This window comes from Trichinella spiralis (genome assembly GCF_000181795.1).
Source record: "Trichinella spiralis strain ISS 195 chromosome Unknown Scfld5, whole genome shotgun sequence".
Lineage (NCBI taxonomy): Eukaryota > Metazoa > Nematoda > Enoplea > Trichinellida > Trichinellidae > Trichinella > Trichinella spiralis.
In genome coordinates, this window is record NW_003526944.1 from 4,187,596 (window position 1) to 4,207,082 (window position 19,487).

General features: G+C 34.9%; 2 protein-coding genes across 2 annotated transcripts; one reads left to right on the forward strand and one right to left on the reverse strand.

The window, feature by feature from the left end:
• Window positions 1-1,048: 1,048 nt before the first annotated feature.
• Tsp_08431 (putative myosin head) lies at window positions 1,049-10,675 on the forward strand. The gene is made up of 30 exons (XM_003375391.1): window positions 1,049-1,249; window positions 1,325-1,465; window positions 1,547-1,837; window positions 1,912-2,074; window positions 2,142-2,240; window positions 2,304-2,407; window positions 2,509-2,647; window positions 2,741-2,859; window positions 2,918-3,241; window positions 4,714-5,055; window positions 5,363-5,568; window positions 5,633-5,762; window positions 5,870-6,006; window positions 6,103-6,184; window positions 6,333-6,521; window positions 6,597-6,935; window positions 6,999-7,144; window positions 7,203-7,604; window positions 7,662-7,779; window positions 7,834-8,237; window positions 8,314-8,446; window positions 8,526-8,846; window positions 8,901-9,359; window positions 9,449-9,580; window positions 9,670-9,828; window positions 9,897-9,977; window positions 10,043-10,147; window positions 10,224-10,319; window positions 10,393-10,554; window positions 10,619-10,675. The coding sequence occupies exons 1-30, from the start codon at window positions 1,049-1,051 to the stop codon at window positions 10,673-10,675; spliced, it is 5,781 nt and encodes a 1,926-aa protein (XP_003375439.1).
• A 7,537-nt stretch (window positions 10,676-18,212) lies between these two features.
• Tsp_08432 (hypothetical protein) lies at window positions 18,213-18,958 on the reverse strand. Its single transcript, XM_003375392.1, has 2 exons — window positions 18,871-18,958; window positions 18,213-18,607 (listed from the first exon to the last, which is right to left on the reverse strand). The coding sequence occupies exons 1-2, from the start codon at window positions 18,956-18,958 to the stop codon at window positions 18,213-18,215; spliced, it is 483 nt and encodes a 160-aa protein (XP_003375440.1).
• Window positions 18,959-19,487: the final 529 nt, after the last annotated feature.

Consider the following 19,487-nt stretch of genomic DNA (forward strand, 5'->3'; position numbering starts at 1 on the left):
AAATGTTGGTTGTGAGTAATTTGTGGCTCTGTTGCTACTACTACTACTACCACTGGAAGCCCCCACTGTTGTTGTCGTTATGCTAACCTCGAGGCTAGCCAGCCAGCCAGCCACCAAGCCAGCTAGCTGCTTTTTCTCTTTCTTTTGGCGTAGGCTTGGCGACAGCCGACTAGTGCTATAATATTCTGCTGGCAGTATAAATAGCCGCATAGCGGACGTGCGTAAGCTGCAAGCATAGCTGGCATACTGCGAGCGTCACCTTTTCTTTCAGTTGAAGTTTCTCCTAGATATTAACTACACGCATATATATATATACATATATATATATATATATTCTCATACACACCCACAAACAGACATTCACACGCACACACATTCATACATACACATTACACACACGCGTGCATACATATATATATATATTTATATATATATACAAATTGCAGCTGACTCTTTTCACTATTGTTGTGGCATTCTTGCGTGCATTGACGAACGAACGCTCTTTCCGCTTCGTCATTGCTTCTCTCTATCAAGCTTCTAACTGGCCAATCAGTTGATCGGTCGGTTAACAGCAACAAGCAAGCACAGCTACTAGTAATTCTTACTCTTTCGCTTTTTCCTTTGCTCCGTTCAGCTCGAGCAAAAGCAAACCTCTATCACACTCAATTGCACACTACGAACTACACATCCAGTTGCAGCCGGTTGTTGCGGTGTCAGTCTTTTCCCAATCAGCCGTTGCGTCTGGTCAGTAAATGTGGTGGTGGTGGTGGTGTAGTTCTTCAATTCTAACTAACTAACTAACCAACCGACTAGCTTGCTTATACTACTTTGCTAGTTTTATTCAATCTTCACTTTATATTCTGTGTTCATGAATGTCTGTTGCTTTGATTTCCTCCTCTTCTCTTTTATCCATCTATCTGTTTGTCTGTTTTCATAGTATATTATAACCATTCATATCATCTCATCTTCGATTGTATTGCCGCTTTCAATAAGGAAAACTGTCGCTGTCAGTCGAATTCAGTCAATTTTCACTTATTCTAGCTCAGCAATGTCGTACGTGAATCCCGAAGACGATCCCGGATGGCAGTATTTGCGCCAAAAGGCCGAACAAGCTTTACAAGACCAGATGAAAGCTTACGACAGCAAAAAGAACTGCTGGATACCGGATGCGACCGAAGGTTTCATCGCGGCCGAGATCAAGAGCACCAAAGGTGACATGATCACCGTGATGAGTGCCAAAGGAAACGAAGTATACAAATTTAAAAAACAAATAAAGGCTCAATGATTCTTCTCTCAATGATGTTGTTGTTCTTTTCGTTTTAAGGTAACTTTGAAAAAGGAAATGGTTCAAGAAATGAATCCACCAAAATTCGAAAAAACAGAAGACATGGCCAACTTGACGTTCCTCAACGAAGCTAGCGTGTTGCACAATCTCCGCCAACGCTATTATTCAATGATGATTTATGTAATTTGAAAGCAATAGAAAAAAAAATATATATAGATATAACACTATTCATCTGACACGTTAATTTTCTCAATGTTGTAGACATATTCAGGCCTGTTTTGCGTGGTCATAAATCCGTACAAACGTTTGCCAATTTACACGGAATCAGTGATCAAGTTGTACATGGGCCGTCGGCGAAATGAAATGCCACCACATCTGTTCGCCACATCCGATGAAGCTTACCGAAACATGGTCCAAGATCGAGCCAACCAAAGTATGCTGATCACCGGTGAATCTGGTGCCGGCAAGACGGAAAATACAAAAAAAGTAATCGCCTATTTTGCCATCGTCGGTGCTACTCAGGCAGCCATGGCTTCCGGAGATAAGAAGCCGGTATGTGTATTGTTGTTGCTGGTGTTGGTGTTTTTCCAAATCAAATTTCCTATTTTTTTTCCTTCTATTTCAAGCAACAAGCCACATTGGAAGAACAAATTGTGCAAACCAATCCTGTATTGGAAGCATTCGGCAATGCGAAAACAGTACGTAACAACAATTCGTCTCGATTTGGCAAATTCATTCGTGTCCACTTCAACAAACTCGGCAAACTGACTGGAGGCGATATTGAGCATTGTAATTTGAAGAACTTTATTTAAAATTTAAATTTTTCACTTTTCACTTGTTTTCAAATTTTATACAGATTTGCTTGAAAAATCTCGTGTAATTCGACAAGCACCAGGCGAACGATGCTTTCACATTTTCTACCAAATGATGTCTGGACAACTCAAAGGACTGAGAGGTATACATCATTTATAGAGATATGCATGTGAGGAAAAAAAACGCCAATTTTACGCATTTCTAGAGTCGTTGAGATTGACAAAAGATCTACGTTATTATCATTTTGTCTCTCAAGCTGAACTGACTATCGACGGGGTTGATGACAAAGAAGAAATGAAAGTTACAGATGTAAGTACAATTATTTACAATATTGAATAATATTGTAGGTCTATTCCATTTTGTCTTTTTTATTGTACTTTTGATGATGATCAGTAACTGATTGATTTCAGTATTCGTTCGATGTGATGGGATTTGAACAAGAAGAAAAAGATAATTTGTACAAACTGTGCGCAGCCATCATGCACATGGGCGAAATGAAATTCAAACAACGTCCTCGTGAAGAACAAGCCGAAGTTGACACTTTGGAAGGTCTGTAATGCAGATGTAGATCCCATTATTACTGTTATTATTAGTTTATGTTCATTTTCATGTTTCATCACTTTTTTTTTCAATTTGCTTCAGATGCTGAAAATGCTTGTCACTGCTTCGGTGTCAATCATGAAGAATTTGCCAAAGCGCTCATCAAACCAAGAGTACGCGTCGGTACTGAATGGGTGAACAAGGGGCAAAATTTGGACCAAGTAAAATAGTAGATCAAATCGGATCATCAGATTTGGATAAAAAAAAATTTCGTTCCAGGTTCACTGGGCAGTGGGCGCTTTGGCCAAGGCGATCTATTCGCGCATGTTCCACTGGCTGATTGTCCGCTGCAACAAAACTCTGAGCATGAAAGATATGGAAAAGGCATTTTTCATTGGTGTACTCGATATTGCCGGTTTTGAAATTTTCGATTTGAATTCATTTGAACAATTGTGGATCAATTTTGTCAACGAACGTTTGCAACAGTTTTTCAACCATCACATGTTCGTACTTGAACAAGAAGAATACCAACGTGAAGGAATAAAATGGGAATTCATCGATTTCGGCTTGGATTTGCAAGCTTGCATTGATCTTCTTGAAAAGGTAATAAATTTTAAAATTGTTTTTCATCATTTCTTTTCCATGATTTGTGTTTTTTTTCTTTCAATGTTAATTTCTTTTTCAATCATATAAATTCTTCTATTTTTCCATAAACAACAACAACGCTAATAATAATAATAATAATAATAAGAGTAGCAAAGCATTGACGATGATGATGATGACGACAACGACGACAACAACAACAACAACAACATTAGCATTAATAACACCATCTATCTATGTGAGGTTATTCTTTGTTTCAACTTTTCATTGCTGAGATTCATTTGAACAATAATCAAATGGCAAAATTTTCAACTTGATCGCCACACACTTGCTTAGCACATATGCTGAAGAAACAGCCGTTTGCGCATGCTTCCCTCTCTTTCTTTGCTTACTTACTTTTGCAACATATGCAATTGACAAAGTGCCGGCCGCATTGTGTGCATCGCAAAAACTTGCTTATTATAATATATTATATATTAGCTAACTTAACTGACAATAATGTACATACTTTATATATACTAGACGTAGTTTAGCTACTTTTGCCCCTCTTTCATCTACGCTTTCTTCTTTGAACAGAAAAAAACATTATTATTATTATTGTTATTCCTTCTAACCAACTACAACTATGAGAACAATATGAACACGATGACGTCTCCCTGCATAACTAACAATCCGAACAACCCTGACTAAAATAACCAGTTTATCGATAACAAGCTTAAAATGAAAAAAGTCTACAGATTTGTACTTTTGTTTCATATTTTGTAAAATTTCAAATAATTTTCTTAGCAAAAAAAACAAAACAAAATTCTTTTTCCTCTAAATTATCAATCAAGCAAATAATGAATTTTATCAATATTCGCTGTGATAAGCAACCGCTGATGAAATATATAGTTACTACATGTAGGGTAGGTAGATTGGAAGGATGCAATACTTGCGCAGTGAAATATTAAACAATTTGAAATGATCAAATTTTGTAAAACTGACAAAATTTGCAAAAGGAAAATAATCAATTGTACAGCTAGATAAGGTCTAATCTAAGCAACTGAATTTAGCATTCTATAGTGGCAAATGTTTCGTGTGCAGAACAATTGCTCAGTGGAAAATATTGCTATAAGAAATAATTTGATCAGTTGTCACTGAACAGCAGTTGATTTTGACATGAGAGAAATTCGAGAAAAAAGTTCCACCATCACCGAGAAGATAACATGTTTTATATTTGTGCATTATATATTTTAAAATAAGTAAACGGTAAAAATGATTCACTTACCAAATTGTATTTTATTCTGTTGTTGTTGTTGTTGTTGTTGCTTTCAAAAACTGCTTCAATAAAATGATCCACCAATACGCAATTGCTGAAAAAAAATAATAAAATTATAAGCAATACATTTAAATTAAATTAAATTAAATTAATTTGATAATATCAAATGTTTTCAATTATTGAAAATAGCAATATTATTCGCGCCACTATTTAGCCACTTGGTATTGTATCAATGTTGGACGAAGAATGCATTGTACCAAAAGCAACCGACATGACTTATGTGCAAAAATTGAACGACCAACATTTGGGCAAACATCCGAATTATCAAAAAGCGAAACCACCAAAAGCGAAACAAGCCGAAGCTCATTTCGCTCTGGTCCACTACGCAGGTACTGTGCGCTACAATGTCAACGGCTGGTTGGAGAAGAACAAAGATCCACTAAATGACACTGCCGTCAACGTGCTTAAACATGCCAATGGAAATCAGCTTCTTCTGGACATTTGGAAAGATTACCAAACTCAAGAAGAAGCTTTAGAAGCATCAAAAACAGGTACAGTATAATTTTTAAACATCCTCTGTTTTTTTTATAATTGTACAAAATGAATGAATGATTTATATTTTTTTGTAGGAGGTGAGTGAATCACAATACCGAAATCGCTCGCTCAGTCGATCGAGAGAAGAAAGAAAAGAAAAAATAATTTTCAAATAAAAAAAATAATATGCTTTTTAATACTTTGATTTCGTTTAGGTTCTAGTAAAAAGAAAGGCAAATCGTCTTCATTCATGACTGTCTCGATGATGTACCGTGTATGTTTCGTTGAAAAATTATTTTGATGCAAAAAATGAATATTGGAATTTTCAGGAAAGTTTGAACAATTTGATGAGCATGTTGAACAGCACCCATCCGCATTTCATTCGCTGCATTATCCCGAATGAGCAGAAAAAAAGCGGCCTGATCGAGGCAAGTCTGGTGCTCAATCAGCTCACTTGCAACGGTGTGTTGGAAGGAATTCGAATTTGCCGCAAAGGTTTCCCCAACAGAGTTCAATATCCAGATTTCAAACATCGGTAAACGTTGATCACCGATTGAATCTTATTTATTATTATACAAGTATTATTAAATTTTTTTCAGTTACGCAATATTGGCTAGCGATGAAGCTCATTCATCCGAAGATGCAAAAGTGGCTAGCGAGAAAATGGTTGACCGAATGGTTGTGGATAAAGTATTCAGCGAAGAAGAGCATCGTATCGGTTTGACTAAAGTAACTTAATTAATTAATTACTTCGCTTGTTTGTTGATGCTTGAACTTATTATTATTATTATTTTAATATTTCCAAAAAAAACTAAAAATCCCAATCTCCTGTTCAGATCTTTTTCAAAGCTGGTGTTCTGGCCAGATTGGAAGAAATCCGCGATCAAAAATTGTCGGACATTCTTACTGGCTTCCAAGCGCAAGCTCGTTGGTATCTCGGCAAGATTGATGCCAAACGTCGTGAAGAACAACGGTGGGTTCATCATCATCATTATTATTATCATCATTATCATTGAAATCATCAATTTTAACGCTGTTGAAATTTCAACGCGCGCTTCTACATTTTCAGAACTGGCCTGTTGATTATTCAACGCAACATTCGAACTTGGCTCAAATTGCGCAACTGGCATTGGTTCAAACTGTACGGAAAAGTGAAACCGATGCTCCGTTCAAGCAAAATGGAAGAAGAAATGCAAAAACTCGAAGACAAAATCAAAGTAAAATATAAAAAATGATCAAAATTATTCTATTATATTATTATGCACAAATTATTAATTTGAAAATAACTATAATGTTCAGGAATTGGAAGGCAATTTGAACAATGAAGAGAAAACTCGCAAAGATTTGGAAGGTCAGTTGGCGAAATTAATCCAAGAAAAGAACGACCTGTTCACACAATTACAAAGTGAAAAGGGCAATCTCAGTTCGTCTGAGGAGAAAATTCAAAAATTAACCTCTCAAAAATCGGACCTCGAACGTCAAGTGAACGTACGTTGAGTAGTTTTTTTTTCATTCTTTATTTATTAATAATATGATGAAATGTATGTTTGTTTTTCCATAAAGGATTTGAGCGATCGATTGAATAATCAAGAAGAACGTGGAGCCGAATTGCAAAAGGCGAAAAAGAAAGTCGAATCGGAATGCGAAAATTTGAATAGGAAAATTCAAGATTTGGAACTGAGCTTGAGAAAAGCCGAATCGGAAAAACAATCTCGAGACAATCAAATTCGAAGCCTTCAGGATGAAATGACCAGCCAGGATGAATTGGCCGGCAAATTGAACAAAGAAAAGAAACACCAAGAGGAAGTGAATCGCAAATTGATGGAAGATTTGCAATCCGAAGAGGACAAAGTCAACCATTTGAACAAGCTGAAGTCCAAACTTGAACAACAATTAGATGATGTAATAATTATGCAAGAATGATTGCAAGCAATTACAAATATATAGTTTCTTTTTGTATAACAGCTTGAAGATAGTCTTGAACGGGAAAAACGAGCCCGTCAAGATGTGGAAAAAGGCAAACGAAAAGTGGAGGGTGATATTCGTGTTGCGCATGAAAATATCGACGAAATCAACAAGCAAAAGCACGATTTAGAAAGCAATTTGAAAAAGTAATAATACTTCCTTCATCTTTTCTTGTATATTTTATAAATTCAAATTTTTTTTCAGGAAAGAACAAGAAATGCAAGCATTGTCCAGCAAACTCGAAGATGAACAAGGTCTAGTAGCGAAAATGCAACGCCAAATCAAAGAACTGCAAACCCGTATACAAGAATTGGAAGAAGAATTGGAACAGGAACGTCAGGCCAGGTCGAAGTCAGAAAAGGTCCGCAACGATTTGCAACGTCAATTGGAAGAGCTCAGCGAACGTTTGGACGAAGCCGGCGGTGCTACCCAAGCCCAATTGGAGATGAACAAAAAGCGCGAAGCTGAACTAGCGAAACTTAGACGAGATCTCGAAGAGGCAAATATGAATCACGAAGGTCAGCTAGCATCGTTGCGCAAAAAGCACAACGACGCCGTAGCCGAAATGAGCGACCAGCTCGATCAAGTTCAAAAAGCCAAAGCCAAGTGAGATTTTTTATAAGAGAGAGAAAAAATGCTAATTTCAAATTCTCAATTTTCAAGATCCGACAAAGAGAAAGTCGCCTATCAACGAGAATTGGAAGATTTGCACGCAGCTATGGATCAAGAGAACAAAGCGAAACAAGATGCGGATCGCTTTTCCAAACAATTGGAATTACAAGTAATTCAATTACAATTGTCATCAGTCGGTTTTTGCAATTGGGATTCTTTTCAGATGGCTGAATTGCAAGCCAAAAACGACGAACAAACCAGACAATTGCACGATTATACAAACATGAAAAACCGTATCAACAGCGAAAATGCCGACTTGATGCGACAATTGGAAGACGCGGAATCGCAGTTGAATTCGTTGAATCGCCTGAAATCCCAATACCAAACCCAATTGGAAGAGGCGAAACGTACAGCCGACGAAGAGACCCGTGAACGGCACAATTTGGCCGCCCAATTGAAAAATATGGAACATGAAAATCAGTCGCTACGAGAACAACTCGAAGAAGAAGCCGAGTCGAAAACGGAAATGCAAAGGCACATATCCAAATTGAACGCCGAAATACAACAGTGGAAGGCGAAATTCGAAAGTGAAGGTCTTGCCCGAGTAGACGAAATAGAAGAGGCGAAGTGAGTATTTTTTTTGGGGGGGGGGGTGAAGTGTGTAGTTTTTCTTGGTCTTGTTATTGGATAATTGTAATTTCAGGCGCAAATTAACGCAAAAAGTTCAAGAAATGCAAGAAGCATTCGAAGCCGCCAATGGAAAAATTGCTTCATTGGAAAAGATTCGTCACAAACTTCTCGGTGAAATTGACGATGCCCAAGTGGATGTAGAACGGGTGAGTCATATTTGGTCGTAAAAATTAATATATACATTTATTTATATATGTTTTTTTTCTACCATTTCCTACACAACAGGCTAACAATTACGCCGCACAGTTGGAGAAGAAGCAGAAAGGCTTCGACAAAATTGTCGACGAGTGGAAGAAAAAATGCGACGACTTGTCGTCAGAATTGGACGCAAGTCAACGCGAAAATCGTCACCTAAGCACTGAATGCTTCAAGTTGAAAAATTCACAAGACGAATTAATTGAACAAATCGAAGCGGTTCGTCGGGAAAATAAAAATCTCGTCCAAGAAATCAAAGACATCACAGATCAACTGGGCGAAGGTGGTCGCTCTGTACACGAGCTGCAGAAAGTTGTCCGTCGACTTGAACTTGAAAAAGAAGAACTTCAAGTATGCCATTTTATTGTGTGGATTTAAATAAAATTAATTTCAATTGTCATTCAGCAAGCACTGGATGAAGCAGAGTCGGCTTTGGAAGCTGAAGAAAGCAAAGTTATGCGTGCACAGGTGGAAGTTTCACAGATACGTCAAGAAATTGAAAAACGCATCCGTGAAAAAGAGGAAGAATTTGAAAATACCCGCAAAAATCACCAACGTGCTTTGGATTCGATGCAGGCAACGTTGGAATCCGAAGCCAAAGGTCGAGCTGAAGCTTTGCGCTTGAAGAAGAAGCTCGAATCGGATATCAATGAACTGGAAATTGCCCTTGATCATGCCAACAAAGCCAACGCCGACGCCCAGAAGAACATCAAAATGTACCAAGACCAAGTCAAAGAATTGCAGATGCACATCGAGGACGAGCAAAGACAACGCGAAGAAATTCGGGAACAATTCCATGCTTCAGAGAAGCGTTGTGCCATGTTGCAGAGTGAAAAGGAAGAATACATGACCGCTTCTGAACAAGTACCGTTTTGTTTATGAAATTTAAATATTCAACATATTGCTTCGTGTTCATTTATTTGTTTGTTTGTTTGTTTGTTTTCAAAACTCAGGCTGAACGTGCACGACGTCAAGCTGAAGCTGAATTGTACGAACTTCGTGAACAAGTCAACGAACTTTCCTCAACCAATGCCTCTTTGAGTGCTATTAAACGCAAACTCGAAGGGGAACTGCAAGCTTTGCATGTAAGTAACGGAACATCATAATTGTTTTTAAATAAAATATTACATAATATTTATATCCATTATCTCTAATTTTGATAATTTTGATCAAGGCTGAATTGGATGACACGTTGAATGAGTTGAAGAAAGTGGACGAACAATGCAAGAAAGCAATGACCGATGCGGCTCGTCTGGCTGAAGAACTTCGTCAAGAACAAGAGCACAGTATGCATGTAGAACGTATGCGTAAAGGTTTGGAACAACAAGTGAAAGTAAGAAAAAACAAATAACTGAAATTAATTTTCTATTGAAATTAATCAAAAATTCATTAATTTTCAAGGAAATGCAAGTTCGCCTAGATGAAGCCGAACAAGCGGCTCTGAAAGGTGGAAAGAAGATCATTCAAAAATTGGAACAACGCGTATGCTTTGTTTTTAAAAATAAATATATAAATAAATAGCTTTCTGTTATCTAATTTTACAACAGATACGAGAATTGGAACAAGAATTAGACTTGGAACAACGCAGACACCAAGAAACAGACAAGAACATGCGCAAACAGGATCGTAGAATCAAAGAAACCGAATTCCAGGTTTTTTGAAACAATTTTGTTCTATAAATTTACATATGGATGGAATAGTTTAAATTAATGCCCTTCTAAATTGCAGCTTGAAGAGGACAAAAAGAATGCCGAACGTATGCAAGATTTGATCGACAAATTGCAACAAAAATTAAAGACCTACAAACGACAGATTGAAGAGGCGGTAAAAAACTGTTTGAATAAATTGTTGTTTAAAAATATTTTTTAATTTGACATATGAATATTTATGATTAAAGGAAGAATTAGCAGCTACAAACTTGTCCAAATATCGTCAACTGCAACAACAGCTCGAAGATGCAGAAGAGCGGGCTGATATTGCTGAAAATTCTCTAGCAAAATTGCGCGCTAAGAACAGAAGCTCAACGTCGGTCGGTGGCAACATGGCCATTTCGCATTCGGTAATATGATTTTCAATTTTTCATCAAATTACATTTTAAAAAATAATAAATACATCTATTCAAGGCTTCCGGTATTCTGAGAAGCGCAAGCCGCGCTAGAATGACCAACAACATGGACTGATCGCTGCTTTGCAAACGGTGATTCCTATCAATTCCACGAAGAATCGTTAATATTAAAATTATTTATCACGTTCGCGCCCGTCAATAATTACGCAAAAATGCAGTCAAAACAAAGAGATCGTATTAGTGAGCAATTGTTTCTAATTTTCTTAGGCTGTATCCCGTAAAATAAGCACTGGATTTTTGCCTTCTTATTTACTGCTCTACCCCAGTTTAGATTGTGTAGTTACATGTAACCGTTTTCTGAATCATATTTCTATAATCTTTTATTCTATTTTTATCTGTTTGCCTGTCTACTATATAAGCTATATTACAAAATTATTCCCCCAATTGAGAAACCATTCTGAAAAACAATTTCAGAGCAGTGTTTCTTTCACTTTCTTGTTTTCACCTTATAAAATGCTTTGAGTGCGCGTTTCTTGCTGCAAGAATAAAGAACGGCCCTAATAGAAAACAAATTTTTTAAATCCATGATTCTGTGCAAATAATAAATAATGACAAATAAGAAATTAAAAATTTAATTTTTATTTATTCTTCGTGAAAAGACTACAAAAAATACAGCAGAAACTTTTATGCCCAATGCTGTTGAATTGAAATTTACTCAACAAGAGAAAAGCCAACAACATTATGTAGTTTGTATACCGTGTGGATTTTTGAAAATTGTTCATATCAAAGTTGGTGAAAATTTAATTTATAAAACAGATAAACTTCGACGCGTATTTTTATTCAAAATTGTATAAAATCAAATTGTATAAATAAGTAAAAAATAAATTCAGAAAAATCTGCCAAATTCAAAAGTAAAAGAAATTGCTAACGATGACAAAGACGAACAGAAAGAAAATTAAGCTCTCGAAAAAAATTTTTATCATTACGCATGGTTTATCTGTTGAAAAATATAACATACATACACGCGAGCAAGGAAATTTGCAATCAGTGTTTTTTTGGAAAAATTAAAAAATGACGAAAATAACACAAGTTTAGAAAAGTTGTATAAAAGATAAATGAAAAGAAAATGAAAATTTGCTTACCGAAAAGTGAGGTGCAGCATTGTGGATGGAATATTTTCGAATGAACGCGACCCTACGCAATGTGTCAATGTATCAAAGACATACGATATGACGCGTTGTAATTTATTTGAAATTGAATAATTTTCAAGTTCAATTGTATTGTTTAGAAAACAATCTACAGTATGCATTTTTCAAATGGTACGAAATTTATGCAAAAGTTTGGTTAAAGACGTTTTCAGTTATCGAAATTAACACGAAAAAAACATTTTAATCTCTTTGAAATTACAAAGTATTTTATAATTTATCTTAAATAAAATTAAAGAATCTTTCCAATACTTTTGCTGTATAGCTAATTTTCAATTTGCATTTTATGCACTGAACTTCATGCTGTTATTATCCAGAATTTATTGATAAAATCTACTTGGTGTAAAAAATTAAAACAAAGTGTTAAAGTGAAAATTTTCACCATTATAGATTGAGTGAAAAATTGTTCGCTTGTGTTATATAACAATGCTATAACAGGTGATGCAATAATTTGATACTACTATTTGCTTGTCAGTTGTTCACAACGGAAAGACCACGTAGATGACGATGACTTCAGACAATTGAAAATTACTTTCAAAAAATGCTAATAAATCAAAAACTGAGCGGCTGTTCAAATTTACAATCTCCGATAATAATTGGCGTAAAATTTATAATCATAATTTCTAACGTCATTCAATTTGTTAATGTTATTAGAATTCGAAATTTTAATTAATGAATTTTCCAAAAGAGTGACAATTTTTCGTTCTGAATTGCTGGCTTCATTGCAATGATTCAAAAAAAAGTTACTTCTAATAGAGTGAAAAAATAGTAGATGTTTTGAAAAAATAACTTTTGTAAAACTCAAATTTTCAAATTTCCAACTGTATATTGTAATTTTGTTTTCTTGAATATTGCTAACAATGAAATTGCAACACAATTTCACGTTCCATTCCTTGTTGAACGTTTGTACGAAACAAGTAGTAGTTTTTTTCAAAAAAAAAATAGCATGTGGTATGTGAAATTTTTGATTACAAAAAACAAGTCAAGAAAAATTATTGTTCACTGGTATTTTTCGTTCAGTTAAACGGGTTGAGAATGATGACGACGAATATTGAAAAAAAAAATAACCCTTGATCCAATTTTCTTTTTTATTTGTGAAATAATCAACCTTGGTTCACATACATCGTCGACCGGATGACGTCAGTCAATGCTTGAGATTAGCAACTTTTTTTCTGTTTTTTTTTTATTATTTAGCTCATAATATGAAGAAGTAATCGATTTTCTAACGTGTTTTATTGCTGTTAATAAAAACGTAAAAGTCGAAAGTGGCGGAAACATAAAACAAAAAATTACAATGGAATGTTGAACAATTTGTTACATTTTCAAATGCGATCATTTTTCAAAGTGTCAAAACAATAAGAGATAAGAATAACGAAATTTCAACAATGCTTGTACGTGTGGGTCATTAAAAATTTGAAAAATAAAAAAAATACACTTTAAATGTTTAGCTGATTAAAGTGAAAATAAACAAGCTTTTTATTCAATCAGTCACAGTGAATGTAAACTGCAGAAAAATGTTATTTCAATTATAATTAATTTACATTTGTTTGAGAAAAGAAAATGAGTAAATAAATTAATAATATTTTTTCTCTTACTTGTTCGAAATCAGCTCTACCAGAAAATGTAAGCTATTAACTTTGCGTTTGGTTTGTTAGATATCAGTTTTGCCCAACGTACTGCCTAGTTGACTTTATTATTTATTACATCCATCGACGGCCGTACACCTTTGCTAAATTATTAGCAGTGCTTTTTGTTTGTCTTTAATTAAATAATGCATTTTGCTTTCATTGAACAGTAAACAATTGAACTGTTTATTATTTCAACGTCAGAATTGATTTAAATTTAAAAATTGTCATCATTGTTTTCATTATTAACCAGTTGTTGTTTAGAAAAATTCTTCTCATTATAGTTAACTTACAAAATTAGCATAAATATTGTAAAGTAAGGTCGAGATTTTTTTTTCATAATTTACTCTTATTATTATTGAATATTTTTATTTTTAAAAAAACGTTTAAAAAATATTAATTGAATTGTGAAATTTCCCATAAAACAAAAAACAATTTCGCTTGATTGAAATCCGTTTGTCGTGTTTCATACTGTAAAAATATGGTAAATTTAAAAATGGTAATCTCCGATGATGACTGGAAAAATATTATTTTTTGAACAATACAGTATACTACAAAAAAAATAGAGAATGTATATTTTTTGCCATTTAGGATTTTGAAATTGTACACACGCACACATACACGTTCGTTCTTCTGCTTGCTACTCTCCAAGCTTGCAGTTGTGACGTGGACATGGTCTACGTCATCGTTTGTTGTCGTCGGTTGGCAAGTTTGAATGCTATTGCGTCGTTTGACATTAAAACTCAAGCAAGCCTGTGCAATTACGCTTTGACAGCTTGCTGTCACACACTTTGTCGATTATCGATTTCAGACGCTGAATTTAGCGCACACAACTCTGCTTTTTCCATTGATCGTTTTCAAATTCTGACGTCACCAACGCCCGTTCACTAGTCACTACTCTATTAACTGTGCTTGCCTGCCTGCCTAAGCGTGTGTGTGGATGTGGATGTGGATGTGTATGCTTTATTAGCAACAACAACAACAGTCAGAAAAGCTTCTTCATTCAAATTGGCTTTTCAAGCTTCGGTCGGGGGTTGTCTGTTGAAATTTCTTACCATGTCATCAAAGCAAGGTCAATATTATACAAACAAATATTATTCTGTTGCTTATTAATTTTCAATGTGGACATTTTCTCACGCTTATTTGTCGCGCCCATACGTCCATTCACCCATACTGTACAGGTGGATAATGGATTATTTTTCTTCTGTATTTTCTAGGAGAGATGGAATTTACTGAAGTCGTAGAAGAATCTTTCAAAGCATCGGCTCGGATCGGTCGTCGCAATGCGGTTGGCGACATTGACAAAGCGGACCCGAATGCTAAAATAGCAGCCCTTGTGCAAGAGTTGCAAAATTTGTTGCCATTCAACGACTACAGCACCTCGCAGGGTGCGGCCGACCACTGCAATCATTGTGTAGCAGTTGACCAGACTTAAATCCACTGCAATTGGGAATTTTCCATTTCCATCATATCATCTCCAACACGACCGTATAATATATAATCTTCGTTCAGTTTGTTGAAACAGGCATAACTTGGCACTTTGCCAACTTATTTAAAATACTGCCTGCCTGTGTGTGATTGTGAACTGAAAAATGCGAATGTCAGTCAATAATTTCCATCAACATTCTGACATCCATCTTCACATACATACATTTCATCGCTTAATATTTACATATATTGTTTAATAAAACTAATAATCAATAAACTGTTGTGATCATTTTTTATTTACAAAACGAACATTAATTACAATTTTCGGGTTTTGTTCACACGTTCAAACTTTTATTTATTGCGGTCATTTTGTGAAGATTTAATTTATTTTTTCTTTTAAATAAAATTTTCTGCTCTTTGTAAAAGTTCAATTTGAATATGCTTGTTACAATTTTAAAACTTCATTTATTTACAGTATACTAATCTATTTAAATTTCATTTGTTAGAAAAATTTTGAAACTGAAATATGAAAACCTTTTTAAATATTTAAACAAACAAAATATCATAATCCATTAAAAACGTATCAATATTTCAAGTGTACACTTTAAGAAAAGAGCATCAGTTTTTGCGAACTGCTTTCACTGTACAAATTTGCATACGTATGCGTGTGAAACGTTCACGTTTCAAATAATGTTATTTTCCAATAATCAACGTTTTTACATATTCGCACAGTTTTTATTGTACATTAAATTAATTTCACACAATTTGACATGTACTATTTATTTAATTTTTGCTCTAAATTTAGACTTTCCCAACCCGTGGATGAATGAATGAAAGAAGCTGTTAATATTATTTTATTTCAATTTTCTTCTTTTCATGTCAAATGAAATTAATTGGACAGTTTTTAGAAAATGAATTAGTTGTTCCATGGTGGCATTCATTTATAAAAGTTGCAAATTGACAATTATAATGTATTGAATTGACATGCGGAAAAACAAATACAATCAGTTGAGTAAAACAGTAAGCATCAAATGAACGTAATTCTAACATTACAATCGAACACAATATAGATTTTATTCTGTTTATTTCTACAAACAAACCAAATCAATTTACAACATAAAATATACAAATGCTAAATTATTCGCTTAGCTCCGCTGGATTAATTATTTTTTTCTTTGGCATTCAACTGCTTCGATATTTTTAATTTACGAATTTGAATCTCCTGTATGTTTTCTTACTCTGTCAACAAACGTGATGAAGCGCTCAACAAAAAGATGTACAACTATTTAAGAGAATTTCAGCAAATTTTAAAACTTATGAAAATAATTTTTTTTTAAATAAAAGTATTCAACACGCAACGTGAATATGTCAAAAACGGATTAATCTACTTATAAATGATAACTTACGAAATATGAAACAGGCATCGCAACATAAATGAATTCAAAGTTATTAGACAAAAAACAAATGTGTACCTTTATCAAATTCTACTTTCGAGTTTAATTGAATTTTAAGACAAATCCAAATTCTCCAGGGCATATTCGAAATGAACTTATTTTTCACTAGTTCAAAATTCAATAAAATTAATTTGCAAAAATACAACAGTTGAAAAAACTGCTTTTGAATTCGACCAAAGTTTAATCAATTGAAATGACAACATTCTACTAAATTACAAAATCAACAAAGTGTGACTGTAGTCGTACTACCGTAAAAAAATTTATGATTTGCACGTTACAATGCTTAAATGTTGATAAATTTTTCTGGTCAAAACAAGTAAAATGATTAGTTTAAAAAATCTTTTTTTCATTTTCATTCAATTGACAAAATGAACATATTTGATCAAATATGCCTTGATGCTAATTTATTGCATGGATAATTCAATATGTAAAATAATTTTCAGCCGATTTTTAATGTTGTTAAAGCTACAGAATTAATAATATCAACTTGTGTATATAAATGGAAAAAGAATTTCCAGTGCTGTTCTTGTTACATATGAATATGAATATTCTTAAAATTTTATTCCAAAGCAAAATTTTTAATGGCATGCGGCGGATACAGTTCACGAACGGGTTTTGAATTGTGCAAGAAAAAATAAACAAACAAAGAAATAAAGTAAAAAAGGGAAATGACGACAGTATGATGAAAAAACAAAAAACGAAAATGATGAGCATGAGCAAGCAGCAGTAAATTTTGAAGAATGTATAAATATATGCACGGATGAAGAGGAAAAAGAAGAGCAAAAGATGATCAGGAGAGAGAAAATTAGAAAACAAGAGACCAAAGAGACAGTTTGTGTGTGTGTGTGTGTGTGTGTGTGTGTGTGTGTAGTGTCAAAAGCAGTGGAACATTGGATGAATGAAAATTAAAACTCCAGTTCTACTCTTTCTCCAATAAACAATTGGAAATGGTCAATGGTCAGTCAGCAGCAGATTGATCACGTACAAATCAGGAATACAATCAATCACAGAATATTCAGGATATAACAACAAGATGGAATAAAAAATTCTTTCCATTATTCAGCGCGGATTGTATTGTCATGCAAAAGCACAAAAAAAAGAGATGATGATCAAATTTTCTTTCCTTCTTTTTTCCGTGTATGATAATTTTTCTTCTCATCAAAACCAATCCATTTCCATAACACGATTCTTCGTCTGGGCAGTAAGAGAGAAATGAAATTCAAAACACATGAACAATTATGAATTCAAATTCGGAACAAAATTTGAATTTCAAAGAGAGAACTTCAACAGAGCATCATCACTGAATATACAGTTGGTTGGTTGTTCGCATGAGCATTGCATTCATGCCTATCTTGAGCGACGACGGATGGACCGTATTTTCTTCTTTCCAATTCTACTTTGCTATATCTGTTCGAGTGGGGTGGGGATTTTTAGTGTCAATTTGGACAATAACGACGACGCTGGATCTCTACTGTGTACTGTATAAAAAGAGAAGAAAAAATCACAGTCTACCTACATACAGCATTCATTCATTCGTTGCCTAGAAATTATTGTTTCGTTTCAAACGAATTAACGGCAGCAAATATGAGTAGAAATGGAGAGAAGGAGTCAAATAAAAGAAGGAAAAAGAGAGTAGAGTGGAATGGGGGGGGGGGGGGAAGTTGAGAACAATTGACACTTTTAACCAGGGCTTCTTTGAAAGCGGCCCTGCACTTTGGTTGGTGGCCAAATGTCATACCAGTGGCAAGGAGCATCCATAGCAAACAGAGAAGTCAAACTGCTATATAGTGTTGATGTTGAAGAAATAAAAACAAACAAACAAACAAACAGAAAAATAAAACCAAAAAATAAGTAATGGCTACTAGTGATTCTGTTTCGGTGGCATGATGACGTTACAGAATAAAAGAAAATAAAGTATCACAAAAATTAAAAAAATACTGTCAAACAGAAAGCTTGTTATTTTTACAACGTTCGAGAGGAAAAGTTGTGAAATTTTTCATTGTAAAATGCTGATTCAGCTGCAATGACAATCGCTGCAAATCTTCGGGCGTCGAAAGGAACGCCATTGTGAACAATGGCAAGTTCCACCGACTCGACGATCCGAGGGGTTGCAAGAAGCATCCCGTCGGCAAAAACGACCCTACGGATGACGGGGAGTCCAGAATGTTTGCAGACGAGGCAGCATTGCGCAAAAGGGTCGATTGGAGACGTGCAATCAGCGATGCAAGCAGCTGATCATTGCCGCCCTGGTCGGCTCTGCTGGATACAGGAAGCCACTGGTGGTGGGTCGGGTGTGCTGTAGTAGAATACAGACTATTCAATACGGTCGATGGATCTGCGAATTGAAATAAAAAACAAAACAACGATTAGTAGAATAAAATTAAGAATAATTTTAAAAAAATGATACAAGCGACGCACTGTAATACTTTACGCAGAGAAGCTGAAGAGGCATGTGAATGACTGACAAGCTCTAAGTAGATGAAGAAGAAGAAGAAGAAGAAGAAGGCAAGAAGATACACACACACAGAGCAAGCAAGAGAGCAAGAGAGAGAAACGAGAGAGAAAGACATAGAAGAAAAAAGAGCGCGCAATAAAAACTCCGTTCATGAATGAATTCCTGTACTATAAACTCCTCCTGTATATTGGCAACTCCTAAAAATGGATAATCCCCGCGCTCGGTGGCCATTCTCTCTGCTGGTCGTGGCTTCCAAAGCGACGGCGCTTTTCCACATGTGCATGTGTATAGATATTTGAATATGCAGTATATAGATGAGCAAAAACTGGGTGCGCAAAAACTTCTAGAGGTGCAAATCTTCCACAACTGTTGCTTTTCTGCTGCGGTTGAATCCTTTTTTTTAATTTGTACATCACACTCTGCTTGGCCGTTTTTGGGCTTGCACTCTTACTGCCAAGCAACGTGCAAATCATACGGATAGGCAGATTCACCTGAAGGCGGTTGAATGTATCGGGAGGCCTGAGGATTCGGCTGCATCGCGTGTGTGAACACTTTTTTCTCACTCTCACCCGACACGAGGTACACTTCGAAGAAAAAAAAGATGAACGATCATCATAATCACAATCATCATCAGCACAGCATAAATATTAAACAAACGTGTGTATATATATGTGTATCTGTGTGTGTGCATGCATACATACATACATACATACATACATACATACATACATACATATATATATATATATATATATATATA

Coding starts and splice junctions, on each gene's coding strand:
- Tsp_08431 (XM_003375391.1), top strand. CDS start 1,049: ATGTCGTACGTGAATCCCGAAGACGATCCCGGATGGCAGTATTTGCGC. Junction 2,408..2,508: donor AAGAAATGAAAGTTACAGAT/GTAAGTACAATT, acceptor GATTGATTTCAG/TATTCGTTCGATGTGATGGG. Junction 8,238..8,313: donor GACGAAATAGAAGAGGCGAA/GTGAGTATTTTT, acceptor TTGTAATTTCAG/GCGCAAATTAACGCAAAAAG.
- Tsp_08432 (XM_003375392.1), bottom strand. CDS start 18,958: ATGGCCACCGAGCGCGGGGATTATCCATTTTTAGGAGTTGCCAATATA. Junction 18,608..18,870: donor GGAATTCATTCATGAACGGA/GTTTTTATTGCG, acceptor TTCAATTCGCAG/ATCCATCGACCGTATTGAAT.